The following is a 23,192-nucleotide window of genomic DNA, read 5'->3' as shown; positions in this document are numbered from 1 at the left end:
CTCCAGGTCTCTCACTGTGTTTTCCAGAAGCAGTGACCCCCTGCAGATTGTGGTCACAGGTAGGGGGTGTCCAGCCCAGCCCGGGACAGCCATCTATGCAGGCCATCCCCTCCTAGGTCCAAGTTCCTTATGTGGTCCAAGATTTACTCAGGATTTCCAGCCAGGAACGAACCAGGAAAGAGACCCACTCTAAGAGTTTAAACCCAGGGTGTTGAATAGATGGGGTGCTCCGGCAAAGGAAGGAGGAGCCTCCCTAAGGCATTAGTTAGACAGGATGCTGCCACTGCCTGCCACCAGGGAGGATGGGGCATGACCCTGATCCAGCACCTGCCACCCAGTAGGTAGCTGTAATCCCATATGAAGGAGCTGGAGCCCCAGGGAGGAGTCCCAGGAATGTCTCCAGAGGCATGAGGTGGGGTCACAGATGGGGAAATGTTCCCTTTTTTCTCCACCTCCTTTCCAATCTCCTGCCAGTCATCACCCACATTCTAGATGAGTGTGAACAGAGACAGGGACTGCATCGTCAGAATCACCCAGCTCCCCACCACACGTATTAGGGACAGGACAAAGCTGAGAGCATGGCCACCCACTCCAGAATTCTCGCCTGGAGAATCCTATGGACAGAGGAGCCTAGCAGGCTATGGTTCATGGGGTTGTAGAGAGTTTGACAGGACTGAAGAGTCTGAGTATGCATGCATGAAGCTGAGAGCAGATCCAACAGCTAAACAGTTTAGAATAAACACAGAAGAGGCTGGAGGTCTTGAGCAAAGAGAAACAGAAAAGCATGAGCCACAACCTGAGAACAAGGCTAAAGAAAATGCAACAAAACACACAGGAAGGGTAATTGACTTTGATGGTTCACGGGGACATTTTTCACACTTTCAGATGTCAGGGGAAGCACTGAGGTGGGGTGACTCACTGAAGCTCACAACCTCTTTGCTCCTAGGTGTGTTCACAAAACCCTCCATCTCAGCCCACCCTGGCCCCCTCATGCATGTGGGAGAGAATGTGATCATCCGCTGTCACTCACCACTGTTGTTTGACAAGTTTTTCCTGCACCAAGAAAACAGCACAGGGCATTTCCAGAGACGTGAAGAGATGCTCACTCGTGGGCATGCCCCAGCTGACTTTGTCATTGGCCCCATGACTTTGGCGAGTGCGGGCACCTACAGATGCTACGGCTCTCTCAGACGTTCCCCCTATGTGTGGTCAGCTCCCAGCGATCCTGTGGACATTGTCATCAAAGGTGAGTGTGGCCAAACCAGTCTGTTCTGCTCTCTGTGTCACAGACGGTCTGGTGTCTAGTCCAGCATCAGTCCTGGGAGAGAATGACAGGCATGCAGAGACACTCACACTCGGGAGAGGGAACAAACCAGAGAGAGAGGCGGTGTGAAAGCGGAAGGGAAAAGAGAACAGAGTCCCTGCCATGTGCTAAGGAGAAGACACAGCTGGTGATTGAGTGAAGGAGCAAGAATGTGAAAGAACGACTAATGGAGAAAAATGTACCAGAGCAGGGACCCAGACAATTCCCTGCTCAGGCAGCCAACGATGGTTGGTAAGGGGTTGGTTTTCCACTTTCATATCAGAGCTCCCTTGCTCTGTCAGCAGCACACTGTGATACCAGACGCCCTTGCAGTCTGGCCCCTAGGTGATCGAGATGGAGGTTGACACCCTGAAGTTGCTCAGCTTTGTGGTTTAACGCATCCTTCTGCACAAAGAGGGGGAAGTGGTCCCTCCAACCCTCCCACTAAGGAGTCATGTCCAGGCCCTGGGGTCGTGCAGGGCAGCATTGAACACTACCTCAAGATTGAGGTGGTCAAAGATCCTGTGAGATTCTGGCAATTTCCACTCCATAATGTCTGCTTCTGGGTCAATACCATGTTTTCTGACGGTCCCAGCAGTAGTTAGTAGGTTACGTTTTTCAAGAGCAGCCCAATCTGGTTGATCTTTTAAATCTATTTTTTCGTATTTATTTTTGTTGAAGTTTAGTTGATTTAAGATGTTGTTAATTTCTGTTGTACAACAGAATGATTCAGCTCTTCATATACATATATTCTTTTTTTTTTAAAGGATATTACTAATTTGCCATTCCCACCAAAAGTGTAAGAGGGTTCCCTTTTCTCCATACTCTCTCCAGCATTTATTGCTTGTAGACTTTTAGATCGCAGCCATTCTGACTGCATGAAATGGTTCCTGATTGTGGTTTTGGTTTGCATTTCTCTGATAATGAGTGATGTTGAGCATCTTTTCATGTGTTTGTTAGCCATCTGTATGTCTTCTTTGGAGAAATGTCTGCTTAGTTCTTTGGTCCATTTTTTGATTGGGTCGTTTATTTTTCTGGAATTGAGCTGCAGGAGTTGCTTGTCTATTTTTGAGATTAATTCTTTGTCAGTTGCTGCATTTGCTATTATTTTCTCCCATTCTGAAGGCTGTCTTTTCACCTTGCTTATAGTTTTGTTTGTTGTGCAGAAGCTTTTAAGTTTAATTTGGTCCCATTTGTTTATTTTTGCTTTTATTTCCAATATTCTGGGAGGTGGGTCATAGAGGATCCTGCTGTGATGTATGTTGGAGAGTGTTTTGCCCATGTTCTCCTCTAAGAGTTTTATAGTTTCTGGTCTTATGTTTAGATCTTTAATCCATTTTGAGTTTATTTTTGTGTATGGTGTTAGAAAGTGTTCTAGTTTCGTTCTTTTACAAGTGGTTGACCAGTTTTCCCAGCACCATTTGTTAAAGAGATTGTCTTTTCTCCGTTGTATATTCTTGCCTCCTTTGTCAAAGATAAGGTGTGCATAAGTGTGTGGATTTATCTCTGGGCTTTCTATTTTGTTCCATTGAGCTATATTTCTGTCTTTGTGCCAGTACCATACTGTCTTGATGACTGTGGCTTTGTAGTAGAGCCTGAAGTCAGGCAGGGTGATTCCTCCAATTCCATTCTTCTTTCTCATGATTGCTTTGGCTATTTGAGGTTTTTTGTATTTCCATATAAATTGTGAAATTATTTGTTCTAGCTCTGTGAAAAATGCCCTTGATAGCTTGATAGGAATTGCATTTAATCTATAGATTGTTTTGGGTAGTATACTCATTTTCACTATATTGATTCTTCCAATCCATGACCACAGTATATTTTTCCATCTATTTGTGTCCTCATTGGTTTCTTTCACCAGTGTTTTATAGTTTTCTATATATAGGCCTTTTGTTTCTTTATGTAGATATATTCCTAAGTATTTTATTCTTTTCATTGCAATGGTGAATGGAACTGTTTCCTTAACTTCTCTTTCTATTTTCTCATTATTAGTGTATAGGAATGCAAGGGATTTCTGTGTGTTAATTTTATATCCTGCAACTTTACTATATTCCTTGATTGGCTCTAGTCATTTTCTGGTGGAGTCTTTAGGGTTTTCTATGTAGAGGATCATGTCATCTGCAAACAGTGAGAGTTTTATTTCTTCTTTTCCAATTTGGATTCTTTTATTTCTTTTTCTGCTCTGATTGCTATGGCCAAAACTTCCAAAACTATGTTGAATAGTACTGTTGAAAGTGGGCACCCTTGTCTTGTTCCTGACTTTAGGGAGAACAGTGTAGGGATTCCTTTAAAAAAACTAGAAATAGAACTGCCATACGACCCAGGAATCCCACTGCTGGGCATACACACTGAGGAAACCAGAAGGAAAAGAGACACGTGTACCCCAATGTTCATTGCAGCACTGTTTATAATAGCCAGGACATGGAAGCAACCTAGATGTCCATCAGCAGATGAATGGATAAGAAAGCTGTGGTACATATGCACAATGGAGTATTACTCAGCCATTAAAAAGAATACATTTGAATGAGTTCTAATGAGGTGGATGAAACTGGAGCCTATTATACAGAGTGAAGTAAGCCAGAAAGAAAAACACCAATACAGTATACTAACGCATATGTATGGAATTTAGAAAGATGGTAATGATAACCCTGTATGTGAGACAGCAAAAGAAACACAGATGTATAGAACAGTCTTTTGGACTCTGTGGGACAGGGCGAGGGTGGGATGATTTGGGAGAATGGCATTGAAACATGTATGATATCATATGTGAAACGAATCGCCAGTCCAGGTTTGATGCATGATACAGGATGCTCAGGGCTGGTGCACTGGGATGACCCAGAGGGATGGTATGGGGAGGGAGGTGGGAGGAGGGGTTCAGGATGGGGAACACATGTACACCCATGGCGGATTCATGTTGATGTATAGCAAAACAAATATAGTATTGTAAAGTAATTAGCCTCCAATTAAAATAAATGACTTTATATTTAAAAAATAAAACAAAAATCTCAGTTCTGGAGACATATTAAAAAAAAGGACACTAAATGACACTCCATTTTAAAAAGTATTAATTTTTTTTAAAAAGGATTTTAAATGACACCCCATATTTAAAGTTATTTTTGAATTTTTCCCTGTGCTGGGTGTCCATTACCGTGGGTCTTTCTCTCCTAGTGGTGGGAGGCCTTTGCATTGCAGTGCTTCTCTTATTGCATACTTCCGGTTAGTCCTATACTTAAGACTAGAGTTACTTTGTGTTCTAAGATCAAGGTCTCCCTCTTCCAGGTCTGTCCAAAAAACCCTCTCTCTCAGCCCAGGGGGGGCCCGTGGTGAGGTCAGGAGAGAACGTGACCTTGGTCTGCAGCTCCAAGAGCGCCTTTGACCAGTTCCATTTGCTCAGGGAGGGGGACAACCTTGGGTGCCCACTCGCTGGAGGGCGGGGCCCCCATGGAGTACTCCAGGCAGAGTTCCCTCTGGGTCCTGGGACCCCAGCCCACAGCACTGTCTACAGGTTCTACGGCTCCTTCACTTGCTCTTCCTACTCGTGGTCAGATTCCAGCGACCCACTGTTCCTGTCTGTCACAGGTGAGGAACCTCTTCCTGGCCCATGCTTTCTTGTTGCTGTTCCAGCTTGCTGTCGCTAAGCTGTGTCCAATTCTTAGCGATCCCCTGGACTGCAGCATGAGAGACTCCTCTGTCCATCACTATCTCCGCTTCATGTATCACAGCCTTGTCCTGGTGAAGGGGCTTGTGTAACTCAATGGAGCTATCAGCCATGTCATGCAGGGCCACCAAGACTGATGGGTCATAGTGAAGAGTTTGGACACACATAGTCCCCTAGAGAGGAAATGGCAACCCACTCCAATATTCTTGTCTCCAGAACCCTAAGAAGATTCCCATGCTTCACAATGCACTAAATCACATTGCGTAGGCCAAGAAGTCCATTTGGGTTTTTCCATAACATCTTACTCTAACACTGAGCTCTATCTCAAGGGCTCCGTGCTGGTGTCAGGGGAAACTTAGGGCTTCTGGAGAAATGGAGGCAATGAGAACCAGAGAGGAAGAGAGATGGTAGATGGGATCTCAACCCTCTTCCACCTCCAGTATGGATGCTCCACATCAGAATCCTGTCTATCCAGGCAATAAATAAAAAAGTCAGGGTAGACCCAGAGGGAGGAGAGGCTGGGCTGATTTGGGAAAATCAGAGATTGCATTGGCTTCTTGCTCTTAGTCTTTTCCCAGAAGCACCTCTGACATACAGGTGATTTCCCAGTTAAGGAGCATAAACACTCATTCCCAGAGCAAAGAGAATGTCTCTAGTTTACATCTATCTTTCACCATCGGGCATATCCTTCCCACATCCTTTCACTGTCACATCTCCAGGATGGAGGGTCTACTCAATGCATTTACAGGGAGGAACCAGAAGCTCTCCCCTCCCCCATCAGTGCTCTGAGAGATGACAGAGTCAACGACAAGCAGGAGGTCAACCTTCCAGAAAGAATAGTCCTCATTCAGTCAGTATGAGGAAGGTTACTTGTTCACCTCTGTCTTTTTTCTCCTAGGATCCACTACAAGTACTTGCCCATCAACCATGTATCCACACACCACAGAAGGTAAGCAAGACGGTCTCCTATCTCAGCAAATTTCTGAGAAGACAGAGGGTTCCTGTGTGAGTGTTGGCTCTGCCACCTCCCAGCTCTGTGACTTTGGGCTCCTCAACGTCCCTGTTAAGTTAGCACTTGAGAACATGGTCTGCAGGAGACCCACAGCGGGCATTGAGCTTCTCATGCTCAGGGACTGAGAATTTCTAAACTGGACAAAGTGGATCAGAGTGACCTGATCCTATGCTTAAGGGAGATGCTTACCTTCCCTCCACCAGGATCTTTGGGGATGGATGTGGGAGGACAAGGGGAGAATTTTAGGGAGCACCTTAAATATGTGTTATTTCTCCATTAGTGTTTTATGAACTAAACATTCCACAGTTCAGATATGTAAGTGTCATGTCTTCTTGACGATTCCATTCCAGGTCTATGTGGATGGAGGGGAAATGCATTAACGTGGTCTCCATTCATGAAAAAATGCCATGCCTTGTCACACGGGGCAGCAGACAATAACTGCTTCGATGCCCAGGAGACCTTGATTCAGACCTCAGCTGGTCTTGCACAGCCTCTTTACTTTATCCACTGCTAGCATCTCTCCTGGATGCTTTGGTACTTCCTGGGAAGTGGAGACCATAACTGATCAGGTTGACAGATGCTGACAGTTTGACACAAGGATACAATAAATCCAGTGTGTAGGGGCACAGCCTACTCAAAAAATAACCATATTTTCTTCTGTTTGCTTGTTGGTAGAAGCACTTCTTCATCAAGAACACTCCAGCACGTGGTACATTGGCCTTGGGCTTGTCATAGCCTTCACCTCTACCAGCATCATCCTCGCTGCTCTTGTCTGTCACTGGTTTTCTACCCAAAATAGTAAGTCTGAAGGTGGCGAGCTCAGCATCATCTGACCCAGTGGGAGGTGGGTTCACAGCAGAGAATGGCATTTTCACTTCCTGTAGGTTTAAACTGATTTCCAGTGTTGAGATCCCTGATGGAACATCCTCCAGAGACCCATGGAACCCTGTTCTTTTCATGAAAATATGTGCTGATTTATTCTTGGCTGCATCAGGTCTTGGCTGCAGCATGGGGGATCCTCATTGTGGTGCTGTGGTGCAGTTCAAGGCTCCAGAGCTCGTGGGCTCTTGGGGCTTAGTTGCTTCAAGGCAGGTGGGATCATAGTTCTCCCACCAGGAATAGAGCCTGCACCCCCTGCACTGGACGAAGGGGTCTTAATACCTGGGCCACGAGGGACATTCTGAGCCCTGTTCTTCCCTTCAACCACAGCCATCTGTTCTTATTCCCTACATGATCTTGGGAATCTGCTGTTACACAGAAAAGGGTAGTCCATAACAGAAGATGTAGGATGGGTCCATGGGTTTGCACAGGTTCATGAGACAGTCCATGAATGGCTGGGCTTGTATATGGCTGTTTGGGTGTGTGTGTGTGTAGTAGACAGTCTCTACACCTGGGGTATACCCCTGCCTTTTTCTGGCTTTGATATCCCCATCAAAGATACGGAGGTCTGGAATAACTGCCTCCACCTCGAAGAGCCTTGATTCTCTTCCATTCACAGATGTTGCCGTCATGGAAGGAGAGCCCAATGAAGGCCAAACAGTGAACGGCGAGGTGAGTCCTCCAAGGCCAAACCCTTGCCATAGCCTGAGCCCTTCCAATGCCCAATGCCCCAGCCTCTGAAGATCACATCTCAGTCCATCATTCACACCTCCTTCCTCTCAGGATCCTGCAGCAGAAGACGTGATATACGCCCACTTGAACCATGGGACCCTCTCCGAGAGACTGTTCACTTCCGCTCCCCTGAGCCCCATGCACCCCTTCACCGAGCCCGTTATCTATGAATAATTCAAGGTAAACCACAACCATGCTGAGCCCTGACCTGGCCCCGGGCTGTGAGCACATAGAGTGTTACAAATCGAGGACTTAGTTCTCTTTTTTAAGCGGTTCCTCCATGGACACTCCTTCTCCTCCTCCAAAGCAGCCCAGCAACTCTAAGGTAACAGTGCAGTCCAAGAATTATAGGATCGTCTTCAAAAATCCCACAACCTCTTAGTAATCTCCTGGCTATTTTAGGACTCCCTTTTATCTATCTCAGCATTTGGGGAGAAGGTATAATCAATCACCCATCTGGGTAGGTTACTATGATCATCCTACTTTTTCTAAAATTCCAAGAAAGCATAAAAAAATTTGCCAGTTGATTCTTCAAGTTATTCAGTTAAAAAATAAATAAATAAAATGTCTATTCAGTAATACAAGAGAGAAACAGACGTGTAGACTTAGAGAACAATCTTAGAGTTACAGAGGGGAAGGGTGGGGGGAGAGATAGATTGGAAGTTTAAGATTGACATGTGCACACTGTTGTATTTAAAATAAAATGCTTTCCATGAAGAATAATAAAATCAATGCTAGATGGCTTTTAAAAAGATGAAGTATATCCTGTTTGAGATATCCAGTGTGGTGGCACTAGCCATGTGAGGCTGTGTGTGTGCGTGCTAAGGCGATTCAGTCATATCTGACTCTTTGCAAAGCCATGGATGGTGTGTAGCTCATTAGACTCTTCTGTCCATGGGATGCTCTAGGCAAGGATACTGGAGTGGGTTGCCATTCCCTTCTCAAGGGGATCTTCTTGACCCAGGGATTGAACCCACGTCTCTCATGTCTCTTGCACTGGAAGGCGGATTCATTATCACTGAGCCATTGGAGAAGCCCCCTCAACCTTTCCCAGCTGTGTGCCCTGAGGGTATTGGGTTCCAAGGGTAGAAACATGATAACAAAATCTCCTTCAGTCTGGATCCTCAGTGGCCAATAAAGTAGTTACCCAGCCACGCTGTACAATGACTCTACATGTATATGAAGTAAAGCATTCAGTTCCTCACTCACATCCACCACATTTCAAGTGCTCAGTAGCGTCATGTGCCCAGGTGCTATGGTGTTGTTCAGAGCAGATGTTTAAAAAGTCCTGTCATCACAGAGAATTTTACTGGACATTCCACTCCAGATCACTGAAGGGCTGGAGAGGGAAAACTTGCCCCAGGGAGGCTTTGCATGTGTTGTGTTAATCCATCGATATTTGTTCATTTTTTTCTTTTTTGCTTCTTTTCACCAAAGCAAAGGATTTGAGAATCTTATGCCTTTTAAATTATCAACTGTTGGCACAATATGGCTTGGCTCAACGAAGAGGAGGGCTGAAGAGCATAACACCATGAGGACCCTGGTGTGAACTGAGCTGGCAAATGGGATGAAAATCAAGCTCCACGGAGCCTTAGTTGCTCCCTGAGGTTGTGCATGTGATCTTTCCCCTGGCTTAGAACTAAATCACCCAAGAACTGTTTTACCAAGAGAAATGTCAGGATTGCTAGAAGTGAAGACATGCTGGGGCTTCTGTGTTGCTACTGTGAGACAGCATATACCACACTGCTGTGTGATATATCTGAACGTGCAATCATTTCATAATATATGTAAGTCAGGTCATTACCTTGGATACCACACGGCTCTATGTCAATTATAACTCTGTGAAACTGGATAGATAGATGATACATGTGTTTAGTCGCTCGGTCATGTCCAACTCTTTGTGACCCTTTGTACTGAAACCTTATAGGGTGCTCTGTCCATGGGATTCTCCAAGCAAGAATACTGGAGTGGTTCGCATTTCATTCTCCATGATGATATGTAGATAGACACATAGATAGATCAATAGATTTCAGTGGTTGCAATACCACTTCCTGAGGCAGTTGATGACTTTAGCAGGCTATTTCCTGTCTTTCTTAAATTTTGCTTCATGGAAGTATATCATATGTATTAATATATGCATCTGTCCTTGATCAGGAACTCTGACAAGGACCATTCTTGTCTGACCCTGGAGTCTTTGTTGGTTGAAGAGGAGAGCAACATGCAGCATCAAAGGATGCTTTGAAGAGACAGAAATGACTCACATGCTTCCCCTCAAGGGGACAGAGACACAATCTGCTTTTTACAGACATTGGCCTGTCACTGGGAGAAATAAAGCCTGCCCTCTGGGCCCAAGAGGAAGAGTTGTGCTTTCTTGTGGGAGCAGAGTGTACTTTGCAAAACTCTCCAGGCCTCCTCTCTTGCCCACCCCTTGGTTCACCAGTTCTCTAAGGGCATCGCTGAAGGTCACACTCAACACCTTGACTCTTACATCTCATATTCAATCACACAGTAAAAGAATTCAGCCCCCAGGGTCCCCCTGGCCTCTGCTGTCTTCTCCATCCACAGAGTCCACCCACAGCCACACCTGGATTCCAGCCACAATCTCCCTGGGTTCTGAGCTCCAGACCCATACTCCCATCTCCAGTTCACCCTCCACATTTCATCTTTCTAACTCACATTTCAGAATCTGCTTTCTGCCCCCAATCCTTCCATGGTGCCCACATCTTCAGGGCAAACTCCAAACTCTTCTATCTAAATTCAATCCTGTTCATGGTCCTCCAGAGTTGACCCCCACCCCCAATCTCAGCTCTCACCTTTTCTTCCCTCCAAATGATACTGGTACAATTACACCACACACACACACACGGAAAATGGGCCATTTAACATTTGTGTGCTCTCTCATATCAGCTCTTCTGAGAACACTCAGACTCAACAAGTTCCTTTTGTACTCCCAATTGAAAGTAGACACAAAGGTAGACACTATCATTTCCATCACTTGTTAATGGGTTTTTGCCTTATTAAGGGGCAATTTTCATAAGAAAAATCCACATAAATCATTTAGAATGCTGGTTGACACACCCATATCAGAATAATTGAAGGTCAAAATTATTTATTTTTAATTAAAAAAATTAAATTTATACTCTCATTTCCCTTTTCTCTACAAAAGCTAATATAATATGCCCTTCATAAAGTTTTCTTATCATACAGTTTCTTGCTTATATATTCCATTTTTTCTTAAAAATAAAATCATCATCCTTGAACAGTGGACAGCACTGTACATGACCACATCAACTCCCCCTGTCCCCTTCAGTAAGCCCCTGTGTCCCAGAGTTTTATGGAATGTTCTTTTCTCTCTAGAATGTACCTGATCCTACCCATGGCTCTCCAGCTCCTCAAGCTGCTATTCTCTCAAGTAGTGTAGACGTTGTTGTTATTGTTTGGTCACTGTCATATGTGACTTTTGCAACCCCATCGACTGCAGCATGCCATGCTTCTCTGTCCTTCACTATCTCCAAGAGCTTGCTCAAACTCAAGTCCATTGGGTCTTGATGTCATCCAACCATCTCATCCTCTGTCGCCCTCTTCTCCTCTTGCCCTCAATCTTTCCTAACATCAGGGTCTTTTCCAATAGTCAGTTCTTTGCATCATGTGGTCAAATTATTGCAGCTTCAGCTTTAGCATCAGTCCTACCAATGAATATTCTCAGGGTTGATTTCCTTTAGGATTGATCGGTCTGATCTCCTTGCTGTTCATGAGAGTCTCAAAAGTCTTCCCCAGCATTATAGGCTAAAAACGTGTTCTTCAGTGCTCAGCCTTCTTTATGCCCAACTCTCACATATATATGCATACTGGAAAAACCATAGCTTTGACTATAAGGACCTTTGTTGGCACAGCACTTTCTAATACAGTGTCTAGGTTTGTCACAGCTTTTCATCAAAGGAGAAGGGTCTTTTAATTTCATGGCTGCTGTCATTGTCCACAGCAATTTTGGAGCCCAAGAAAAGAAAATCTGTCACTGTTTCCACTTTTTCCCTAGTATTTTTATTTTCTTTTTTTGCCATGAAGTGCTTGGACCAGAGTTCAGGAGCTTCATTTTTTAAAATGTTTAGAGTGTAGACATGGAACCCAGTTATTTTCTTGTTTCTTCTTTTATAAAAATAATTGATTATTAGCATTTGATGCCCTCATTCTGCAGAATCTTAGTTCTTCAAGAACCTACAGAAGATGGGTTTACCTGGGTCATGGGTGTATTTCTGTTGTGTAGCATCAATGCCTGGTACAGAGTAGGTGCTCTGTGATAATTTATGAACTGACTGAAGATGAGAAGTAAATTCCATTTCTGGAGGGGACTGGGAAAATAAAGTTCTGAGTCCTATTTGGAGCCAGACTGTCCAGGACTGACTCAGGACGAGAACCTGGGTCCCACCCTCTAGAACAGGCAGTCAGACTAGGCAGAAAAAGAGCTGAGACCTCAGGTCTGGGCTGAGATGCCTCCTGAGCCCTGCCTGGAGACATCGGCGCCAGGTCCACCGAGGGGCAGCCCCCTTGCTGCGGGTCCACAGCCGTGGGAACCCTGAGGGGCGGCAGCAGCCCTCCAGGGACCACATCCTGTTTGTTCTCTAAGGCCCCATGGTCTCTTCATCTGTACAGGGCGGGGGCGGCTGGGCACCCAGAGCTGCAGACATGCCTTTTATCCTCTCTGAGCTTCTCCTCCTCGTCCAGATGTGCAGGGCAGAGAGGGGACCGCATGAGGGCATAGGATGCCCACCCCGCCCCCAGTTCATAGGAATCTCAGTGCTTGGGCACTGGAGAAGCCAGGGATCCTGACGGGGAGAGAATCAGCCCAAGCTTTCAGTGGCAAATCTCTCTTTCAGGGCTGAGTCTGGGCCAGAGGACCCCAAGCCCTGCAGGTGAGTCTTCCCAAGGCTCCTGAGTCCCCATGTCTCACTTCAGTCCCAGGAAATGTAGGGGAGGTGTGGGGGTACTGGGATTCTAGAGTGATGCTGGTGAAACCTGGAAGGGCTCCTGAGCTGAGCTGGGGAGTGAGGAGTGGGGAGGTCCTGGGACTCAACCTCTGACTCCCTTCCAGGGACCTTCCACAAACTCACCACCTGGGCTGAGAATCTTTTGGGCAGCTCAGGGTGCCCATGTGAATACAAGGTATGCACAGATGGAATGTGAGAGTGAGTACACAGACAGTCAGAGATTATACTGCAGTTGGCCTGCACTATTTGAAGAAAGAAATGGCAATGCATTCCAGTATTCTTGCGTGGAAAATCCCATGAATATTGGAGCCTGCCAGCCTACAGTCCATAGGGTTGCAAAGAGTCGGACATGACTGAGTGACTTCATTTTCTTTCATTTTATTTTAAAATTTATTTAGTATAGTGCATTGAATCTGGACTGGCGACTCATTTCACATATGATATTATACATGTTTCAATGCCATTCTCTCAAATCATCCCACCCTCTCCCTCTCCCACAGAGTCCAAAAGACTGTTCTATACATCTGTGTCTCTTTTGCGGTCTCACATACAGGGTTATCTTTACCATCTTTCTAAATTCCATATATATGCGTTAGTATACTGTATTGGTGTTTTTCTTTCTGGCTTACTTCACTCTGTATAATAGGCTCCAGTTTCATCCACCTCATTAGAACTGACTCAAATGCATTCTTTTTAATGGCTGAGTAGTACTCAATTGTGTATATGTACCACAGCTTTCTTATCCATTCGTCTGCTGATGGACATCTAGGTTGCTTCCATGTCCTGGCTATTATAAACAGTGCTGTGATGAACACTGGGGTACATGTGTCTCTTTCAATTCTTGTTTCCTCGGTGTGTATGCCCAGCAGTGGGATTGCTGGGTCATAAGGCAGCTCTATTCCCAGTTTTTTAAGGAATCTCCACACTGTTTTCCATAGTGGCTGTACTACTGGATGCTTTGGGCTCGTGCACTGGGACGACCCAGCGGGATGGTATGGGGAGGGAGGTGGGAGGAGGGTTCAGGATGGGGAACGCATGTATACCTGTGGCAGATTCATTTTGATATATGGCAAAACCAATACAATATTGTAAAGTTAAAAAATAAAATAAAATTAAATTTTTTAAAAAAATGACCCAGACAACCACAGTAGTGTGATCACTCACCTAGAGCCAGACATCCTAGAGTGTGAAGTCAAGTGGGCCTTAGGAACTATCAATACGAACAAAGCTAGTGGAGATGATGGATTTCCAGTTGAGCTATAGCAAATTCTAAAAGATGATGCTGTAAAAGTGCTGCACTCAATATGCCAGCAAATTTGGAAAACTCAGCAGTGGCCACAGGACTGGAAAATGTCAGTTTTCATTCCAATCCCAAAGAAAGGCAGTGCCAAAGAATGTTCAAACTACCATACAATTGTACTCATCTTATGTGCTAGCAATTAATGCTCAAAATTCTCCAAACTAGGTTTCAACAATATGTGAACTGAGAACTTCCAGATGTCCAAGCTGGATTTAGAAACAGCAGAAGAATCAGAGTTCAAATTGCCAACATCCGTTGCATCACAGAAAAATAAAGAGAATTCCAGAAAAACATCTACTTCTGCTTTATTGACTACACCAAAGCCTTTGACTATGTGGATCACAAAAAATAGTGGAAAAATCTTAAAGAAATGGGAATACCACACCACCTTACCTTCCTCCTGACAAATACGTATGCAAGTTAAGAAGCAACAGTTAGAACTGGACATGGAACAACAGACTGGTTCCACGTTGGGAAAGGAGTACATCAAGGCTGCATATTGTCACCCAGCTTATTTAAGTTACATGCAGAGTATATTATGTGAAATTCTGGGCTGGATGAAACACAAGCTGGAATCAAGGTGGATTCTCCCTGGAATCAAGGGAGAAGTATCAATAATCTCAGATATGTAAATGAGATCACCCTTGTGGCAGAAAGCAAAGAAGAACTAAAGAGCCTTTTGATAAAAATGAAAGAGGAGAGTTAAAAAGCTGGCTTAAAACTCAACATTCACAAAACTGAGATCATGGCATAAAGTCCCATCACTTCATGGGAAATAGATGGGAAAACAATGGAAATAGTGACAGAGTTTGTTTTTAGGGCTCCAAAATCACTAAAGATGGTGACTACAGCCATGAAATTAAAAGATACTTGCTCCTTGGAAGAAAAGCTATGACCACCCTAGAAAGCACATTAAAAAGCAGAGACATTACTTTGCCAACAAAGGTCCTTCTAGTCAAAGCTATGGTTTTTCCAGTGGTCATGTAAGGACGTGAGAGTTGGACCATAAAGAAAGCCAAATGCCAAAGAATTAATGCTTTTGAACTGTGGTGTTGGAGAAGACTCTTGAGAGGCCCTTGGACTGCAAGGAGATCCAACCAGTCAATCCTAAATGAAATCAGTCCTGAATATTCATTAGAAGGACTGATGCTGAAGCTGAAGCTCCAATACTTTGGCCACATGATGTGAAGAACTGACTTATTGGAAACGATCCTGATGTTGAGAAAAATTGAAAGCAGGAGAAGGGGGTGGCAGAGGATAAGATGGTTGGATGGCATCACCATCTTGATGCACATGAGTTTGAACAGGCTCTGGGAGTTGGTGATGGACAGGGAAGCCTGGCATGCTGCAGTCCATACAGTTGTAAAGAGCTGGACATGACTGAGTGACTGAATTGAACATTAATTGAGCTCCTCACAAAGAAGAATATATTAAACACTAAAAAATGGCAGAAACAGTAAGGAAACAGTAAGCTTTAAAAAAAAATGAGGTAAATAAATTCTAGAAAATCTAATGAAAAGAAAAATACATGGATTTCAGGTCAAACCTTGGCTCTATTGATTTATTACAAGAGTAACCTTAAACTAGACATTTAAGCTCCCTCAACCTGGCTAATACCCTTCTGCACAGGAAAAGCATTGTGACTTTATTAATGTGCCTTCTATTTTAGAATTTTAGATTGTTTTTAATGTTTTGACAATTATTTCTTTTAAATAAAAGAGTGAAACATGAAAAATATTTAGAAATTAAAAAAAATAAAATAATCTCTCCAAAAAAATAAATAAATAAAATTTATTTTTTTAATCTCATAATATTTATATTTTATTGAAGTATAGTTGACTTACAATGTTTCAGGTGCACAGCAAGGTGATTTTCAGTTACACAAGTATGCATACATTATTTTGCAGATTACTTTCCATTTTAGGTTATTACAAGATATTGACTATAGTTCCCCATGCTATAGAGTAAATCTTTGTTGCTTGTTGCATGTTTTTTTTTAATTAGAAATCTAGCATTGTCTTCATTCTTCTATTTTTAAATTTATGGTATATTCCACATCAGTGTTATGCTACACTGATAGTGAAAGCATGATGTCAAGCTCCCACCATGTACGTCAAAAGTAAATGGAAAACAATGGCAATGTTGATTGTGGGAGGAAATATTGACTCACATTATGTTACTGGTGGGCTTTCCTGGTGACTCAGATGATAAAGAATCTGCCTGCAACGCAGGAAGATCTCCTGGAGGACGAAATGGCAACCCACCCCAGCATTCTTGCCTGGAGAACCCCATGGACAGAGGAGCCTGGTGGGTTGCAGCCCATGGGATCACAAAGAGTCAGACACTACTGAGGGACTAAACTATTCTCAAGGCTCTGAACTTGAAAGGTATAACACTTCCCCATTCATATAGAGATAAAAAGTAGCAGAACAGACAGAACCTTTGTCTTGTCAGGGGCTTAAAGGGACATTATGACCAGACCTGCATGGACAGCTTTGAGAACAGAGGATTCCAGGATTAAAAGATTTTCCAGTGGAGGGAACATAAGTATAGCTATGGCTGATCCATGTTGATGTATGGCAGAAACTAACAATATTATTCAGTTCAGTTCAGTCGCTCAGTCGTGTCCGACTCTGCGACCCCATGAATTGCAGCACTCCAGGCCCCCGTGTCCATCACCAAGGAATATTACTCAGCCATTAAAAAGAATGCAGTTGAATCAGTTCTAATGAGATGGATGAAACTGGAGCCTATTATACAGAGTGAAGTAAGTCAGAAAGTAAAACACCAATACAGTGTACTAACACACAAACATGGAATTTAGAAAGACGGTAATGATGACCCTATATGTGAGACAGCAAGAGACACAGATGTAAAGAACAGTCTTTTGGACTCTGGGGGAGAGGGCAAGGGTGGGATGATTTGAGAGGGTAATATTGAAACGTGTGTATTATCATATGTGAAGTGGATCGCCAGTCCAGGTTCGATGCATGAGACAGGGTGCTCAGGGCTGGTGCACTGGAATGACTCTGGGGGATGGGATGGGGAGGGAGGTGAGAGGAGGTTTCTGGATGGGGAATATATGTGCGCCCATGGCTGATGCATGTCAGTTTTTGGCAAAAACCACCACAGTATTGTAAAGTAATTAGCTTCCAATGCAGAGTTCCTAAGAATAGCAAGGAGAGATAAGAAAGCCTTCCTCAGCAATCAATGCAATGAAATAGAGGAAAACAACAGAATGGGAAAGACTAGAGATCACTTCAAGAAAATAAGAGATACCAAGGGAACATTTCATGCAAATATGGGTTCAAAAAAGGACAGAAATGGTATGGACCTAACAGAAGCAGAAGATATTAAGAAGAGGTGGCAAGAATACACAGAAGAACTGTAAAAAAAAAAAAAAAAAGATCTTCACAACCCAGAAAATCACACTGGTGTGATCACTCACACTCACCTAGAGCCAGACATGCTGGAATGTGAAGTCAAGTGGGCCCTAGGAAGCATCACTATCAACAAAGCTAGTGGAGGTGATGGAATTCCAGTTGAGCTATTTCAAATCCTGAAAGATGACACTATGAAAGTGCTGCACTCAATATGCCAGCAAATCTGGAAAACTCAGCACTGGCCACAAAACTCGAAAAAGTCAGTTTTCATTCCAATCCCAAAGAAAGGCAATGCCAAAGAATGCTCAAACTACCACACAATTGCACTCATCTCATATGCTAGTAAAGTAATACTTAAAATTCTCCAAGCCAGATTTCAGCAATACATGAACTGTGAACTTCCAGATGTTCAAGCTGGTTTTAGAAAAAGCAGAGGAAACAGAGATCAAACTGCCAACATCTGCTGGATCATAGGAAAAGCAAGAGACTTCCAGAAAAAATATCTGCTTTATTGACCATGCCTAAGCCTTTGACTGTGTGGATCACAATAAACTGTGGAAAATTCTGAAAGAGATGGGAATATGAGACCACCTGACCTACCTCTTGAGAAACCTGTGTGCAGGTCAAGAAGCAGCAGTTAGAACTGGACATGGAACAACAGACTGGTTCCAAATAGGAAAAGGAGTATGTCAAGGCTGTATATTGTCACCATGCTTATTTAACTTATATGCAGAGTACATCATGATAAACACTGGGCTGGAGGAAGCACAAGCTGGAATCAAGATTGCTGGGAGAAATATCAATAACCTCAGATATGCAGATAACACTACCCTTATGGCAGAAATTGAAGAAGAACTAAAGAGCCTCTTGATGAAAGTGAAAGAGGAGAGTGAAAATGTTGCCTTAAAGCTCAACATTCAGAAAACTAAGATCATGGCATCCGGTCCCATCACTTCGTGGCAAATAGATAAGGAAATAGTGGAAACAGCGTCAGACTTTATTTTTCTGGGCTCCAAAATCACTGTAGATGGTGATTGCAGCCATGAAATTAAAAGACGCTTACTCCTTGGAAGCAAAGTTCTGACCAACCTAGACATCATATTAAAAAGTAGAGACATTACTTAGTCAACAAAGGTCCATCTAGTCAAGGCTATGGTTCTTCCAGTAGTCATATGTGGATATGAGAGTTGGACTATAAAGAAAGCTGAGCGCTGAGGAATTGATGCTTTTGAACTGTGGTGTTGCAGAAGACTCTTGAGAGTCCCTTGGACTGCAAGGAGATGCAACCAGTCCATCCTAAAGGAGATCAGCCTTTGGTGTTCATTGGAAGGACTGATGCTAAAGCTGAAACTCCAATACTTTGGCCACCTGATGCGAAGAGCTGACTCATTTGAAAGGACCCTGATGCTGGGAAAGATTGAAGGCAGGAGGAGAAGGGGACAACAGAGGATGAGATGGTTGGATGGCTTCACTGACTCAATGGACATGGGTTTGGGTAGACTCAGGGAGTTGGTGATGGACAGGGAGGCCTGGCGTGCTGGGATTCATGAGGTCAGAAAGAGTCAGACATGACTGAGCAACTGAACTGAACTGAACTGAAAATAAATAAAAAAAAAAAAAAAAAAAAGAATCCTCTCCAGCACCACAGTCCAAAAGCATTAGTTCTTCAGCACTCAGCCTGTTTCAGTGGTTGGGCAGCTGGAGGAACTGGGGATCCTGATTGGGAGATAATCAGCCCAAGGTTTCAGTGGGAAATCTCACTTCTAAGGCTGAGTCAGGGCCAGAGGACCCCGAACCCTGCAGGTGAGTCCTCCTGCGGCTCCCAGGACCCATGTCTCACTTGAGCCCCGGGAACTTGGTGGCGGGTGAGGTGGGGGCACTGGGATTCTAGAGTGATGCTGGTGAAACCTGGAAGGGCTCCTGAGCTGAGCTGGGGACTGAGGGGTGGAGAGGTCCTAGGACTCAGCCTCTGACTTCCTTCCAGGGACCTTTCACAAACCACCATCTGGGCTGAGCCAGTTTTGGGCAGTTTCAAGTTGCCCATGTGAATACACCGTATGCAGAGTTGCAATGTACAAGTGAGTACATAGAACATCAGGGCGTATGCTGTAGTTTGCTTGCACTACTTGGAGAAGGAAATGGCAAGGCATACCAGTATTCTTGCTTGGAAAATCCCATGGATGGAGGAGCCTACCAGGCTAGAGTACATGGGGTCTCAAAGAGTCAGACACGACTGGAAAACTTTACTTTCTTTCATTTCATTTTAAAATTAATTTATTTTGCTAGTTACATCTTTAAATTTCATAATATATGCATTTTATTGAAGTGTAACTGACTTACAATGTTCCAGGTGCACAGTAAGGTGATTCAGTTATACATATACACACATAGTTTTTTCAGATTATTTTCCATTTTGGTTATTACAAGATATTGACCACAGTTCCCTGTGCTATGCAGTAAATCTTTGTTGTTTGTTGCATATCAATTTTTAGTTTAATTAGAAAGCTAGCATTCTATTCATACTTCAGTTTTAAAATTTAAGGTATATATTCCACATCAGTGTTATGCTACACTGATAGTGAAAAGCATGATGCCAAAATCCCACCACGTCCACGTTAAAAGTAAGTGGAAAGCAATGGCAATGTTATGTGGGAGGAAATATTGAATCGCTTTATGTTACTGGTGGGCTTCCCTGTTGACTCAGATGATAAAGAATCCGCCTGCAATGTGGGCGACCTGAGCTCAAGCCCTCGGTTGAGGAAGATCCCCCATGGAAGGAAATGGCAACCCACCCCAGTATTCTTGCCTGGAGAATCCCTACTGACAGAGGAGCCTGGCGGGCTGCAGCCCATGGGATCACAGAGAGTCAGACACAACTGAGCGACCAAGCACAAGCACAATGTTACTGGTGGGAGGACAAGTGATTGCAGTAGTTGCGGAGTCGATAACATTTATCCATTCAAAGGGAGAGCCACACATCTCTGGACCTGACTTCCCATTGCATCTGTTCCTTCAGCTCTAACCCTTGCACTCTGCTGTCTGTGCTTAGTCATGCTGACTCTTTGGTAAACGAATGTTGCCTAAAGCTTGTAATATAGGAGAACCCATTCTCAAGGCTGGAGAAGTAAATGGCAGCACACTCTAATATTCCTGCCTGGAGAATTCCATGGACAAGGAGCCTGGTGGCCTACAATCCACAGGGTCGCAAAGAATTGGACGTGACTGAGGGACTAAGACTATTCTCAAGGTTCTGAACTTGAAAGGTATAACATTTTCCCATTCCTATAGAGATAAAAAGTTACATAACAGACAGAAACTTCTGTCTTGTTGGGGGCTTAAAGGGCTATTACGACTAGACCTGCATGGACAGCTTCGAGAACAAAGGATTGCAGCATTAAAAGTTTTCCACAGTGGTGGGGACATAAGTATAGCTATGGCTGATCCATGTCGATGTATGGCAGAAGCCATCCCAGTATTGTAATTGTCCACCTAAAAGTTTTCATCTCATTTATATATTTATATATATATAAAGAGTTACCTTTTTGTTGACAAATTTAGTTTATCTTAAACCTAGGCATAATAAAAGTATTATATAATGTTGATGATTTAAGACATGTCTTAATTAGATTAGCAAATAATTATATTTAAATTATCTTTATATTTAAATAAACATTATATTTAATATTGAATATTTTTCAGTTCACGTGAACTTGAATTTAAATAGAGCTCATTAATTTCATATTATCCAAAAACAAAGACATATATTGAGACATAGATAATTTTAGATAGACAGACAGATAGTTTTCTGTTTGAAATATCTTTTCCACTTTAAAATATCTTTTTAATATGTATATATATATATTTTTTTTCTACCAATTTGCTTATGGCTGGAGTCCCAGATAAAGTGGGTTGTGTATCCCAAGGACATGATAAGAGTTAACTTTAGGGGTTTTTTTTAGGCCTGTGTTTGTTTCCCAGGCAGAACTGGAGCTCCAAAACAGTATTTTAAGAAGTTAACCTTTTCTTAACTACACGTGTAAGAAGAATCAGTTTTGCAATTTCAAAAAAAAATTTATTTTAATCAGTTTTCTATGGAGTCTAAAGAATATTAGAATAAAGAATAAAATCAGTGTCAAAAATATTATTTCTTTTTGTAGTTATAGTATATTATTAATGATATATGCATGAAGGAATTGCCTCACATTGGATGTAAAGCCTTGGCTACAAAATTTTGACAAATAGTAGGACTGTTAAGCATACCTTGAGGTAATATAGTCTACTGAAATCTTTTATGAGGCCTGATATGATTAGGATAAGGGAGAGAGAAAGTGAATCTCTCCCGGTCTAAAGGATGTAAAGGTATATTTAACAAGCAATCTTGTAAATCAGTAATGATAATGTGCCAATTTTGAGGAATAGTAATAGGTGATGCTATCTCTGGCTTTAATGCACCCATAGGTTTCATAGATTTATTAACTTTTTTAAGGTCTGTTAAGAGACACCATTTGTCAGATTTCTTTTTTATAATAAAAATAGGAGAGTTCTAAGGAGAGTAAGATTCCTCAACATGTTTTAATTTTAATTGTGTGTCCATAAGTTCTTTAGTAGCCTGTAATTTTTCTTTCATAAGGGGCCATTGCTCTGTCCAAATAGGCTCGTCATTTTTCCAAGTTATTTTAATAATTGCTTTGTTTGTTAAATGAGCAGTGGCCCTTAGGAAAAATGTGGAATGTATATCTGAGTTTGCCATAGCATAAGTCCCTTCCTATTAGATTAAGGGGTGCATCTATCACATAAGGTCTTAATGTTGTGGGCTGGCCTTTTGGTTTTTCATATGGGTACGTTTGAACATTTTGATAAACTTCTTGTACTTTGGCTTGAGAAATTTCTGCAATTTGGCAAGAGATTTTTTGTATAGGCCAGGATTTGGGCTATGCTGCTGCTGCTGCTAAGTCGCCTCAGTCCTGTCCGACCCTGTGTGACCCCATAGACAGCAGCCCACCAGGCTCCCCGTTCCTGGGATTCTCCAGGCAAGAACACTGGAGTGGGTTGCCATTTCCCTCTCCAATGCATAAAAGTGAAAAGTGAAAGTGAAGTCGCTTAGTCGTGTCCGACTCTTTGCGACCCCATGGACTGCAGCCTACCAGGCTCCTCCATCCATGGGATTTTCCAGGCAAGAGTACTGGAGTGGGGTGCCATTGCCTTCTCTGGATTTGGGCCATAAGTGTTTGGAAATAATAGTAATATCAGATCCAGTGTCGAGGACACCAGAAAATCTTTTACCATTAATTTGGTATTTATATTTGGTCTGGCATATTCAGATACCAATGATGTCCATAAAGATTGTTTTTGATCTGTACTGTTGAATCTGCCTCTCTGTATATCATTAGAGGAGTTAATAGAAATGTAAGGCAAAAGAAGTATTTGAGCAATTTTGTCCCCCTTTTTGAATTGCCATAGAATCTGAGATGACATCATAATTTGAATCTCTCCTTTATAATTTGAATCAATGATTCCAGGGAGAACAGTAATTCCTTTAGAAGTCAAACTAGATTGGCCAAGTAAAAGACAGAAGGTTTGTGGGGGCAGGGGTCCAAAAAGTGTGGTAGGTATTCTAGAAGGGACTACTTGAGGGTAAAGGAGAAAAGGTGGAATTTGTCCCTGGTTTTCATTGACAGAGGCCTGGGGGGTCTCCTGTTTGGAGTTTTCTGGAATAGGTTTCTTTCAGTACCAAACTTAGATTTACAATCTTTGGCCCAATGTATTCCTTAAGGCAGTGAGGGCAAATTCTTGGAGGTTTTTTATTAGCCTTCTTAGGGCAGTCCCTTTTTAAATGGTTTTTATCTCCACATGCAAAGCATCCTTCATTTCCCTTTCTAAAGGTAGGAGCCATTGTCCTGGTTAGCATTTGCATCTTTTGAGTTTCTGATCCTAGATTGT

General features: G+C 42.9%; 3 protein-coding genes across 4 annotated transcripts in view; all 3 read left to right on the top strand.

Moving 5' to 3' along the window:
• KIR3DS1 (killer cell immunoglobulin-like receptor, three domains, short cytoplasmic tail, 1) overlaps positions 1-23,192 on the top strand; it is a 154,830-nt gene that overhangs the window by 41,579 nt on the left and 90,059 nt on the right.
• Positions 1-23,192, top strand: part of KIR3DL2 (killer cell immunoglobulin-like receptor, three domains, long cytoplasmic tail, 2) — a 55,954-nt gene that overhangs the window by 1,610 nt on the left and 31,152 nt on the right.
• On the top strand, positions 279-10,721 carry LOC132342884 (killer cell immunoglobulin-like receptor 3DL1). 2 transcript variants are annotated; one of them, XM_059877648.1, is made up of 6 exons: positions 279-1,246; positions 5,860-5,910; positions 6,649-6,771; positions 7,472-7,524; positions 7,636-7,764; positions 9,022-10,721. In XM_059877648.1, exons 1-5 carry the CDS (start codon positions 493-495, stop codon positions 7,756-7,758), a joined length of 1,104 nt encoding a protein of 367 aa, XP_059733631.1. In that variant the 5' UTR covers positions 279-492; the 3' UTR covers positions 7,759-7,764; positions 9,022-10,721. The 2 variants fall into 2 exon arrangements, with proteins under 2 accessions (XP_059733631.1, XP_059733630.1); XM_059877647.1 differs by having other exon boundaries at positions 7,636-10,721.

This window comes from Bos taurus, chromosome 18 (assembly GCF_002263795.3).
Source record: "Bos taurus isolate L1 Dominette 01449 registration number 42190680 breed Hereford chromosome 18, ARS-UCD2.0, whole genome shotgun sequence".
Classification (NCBI taxonomy): Eukaryota; Metazoa; Chordata; class Mammalia; order Artiodactyla; family Bovidae; genus Bos; species Bos taurus.
Note: the sequence above shows the minus strand (reverse complement) of the source record. Positions and strands in the feature narration are given on the sequence as shown.

Bases quoted from the DNA above. Each gene is read 5' to 3' on its own strand.
- LOC132342884 (XM_059877648.1), top strand. From the start codon at position 493: ATGAGTGTGAACAGAGACAGGGACTGCATCGTCAGAATCACCCAGCTC. The intron at 1,247-5,859 runs GTGAGTGTGGCC...TTTTTCTCCTAG, and splicing joins TGTGGACATTGTCATCAAAG to GATCCACTACAAGTACTTGC. The intron at 5,911-6,648 runs GTAAGCAAGACG...GCTTGTTGGTAG, and splicing joins GTATCCACACACCACAGAAG to AAGCACTTCTTCATCAAGAA.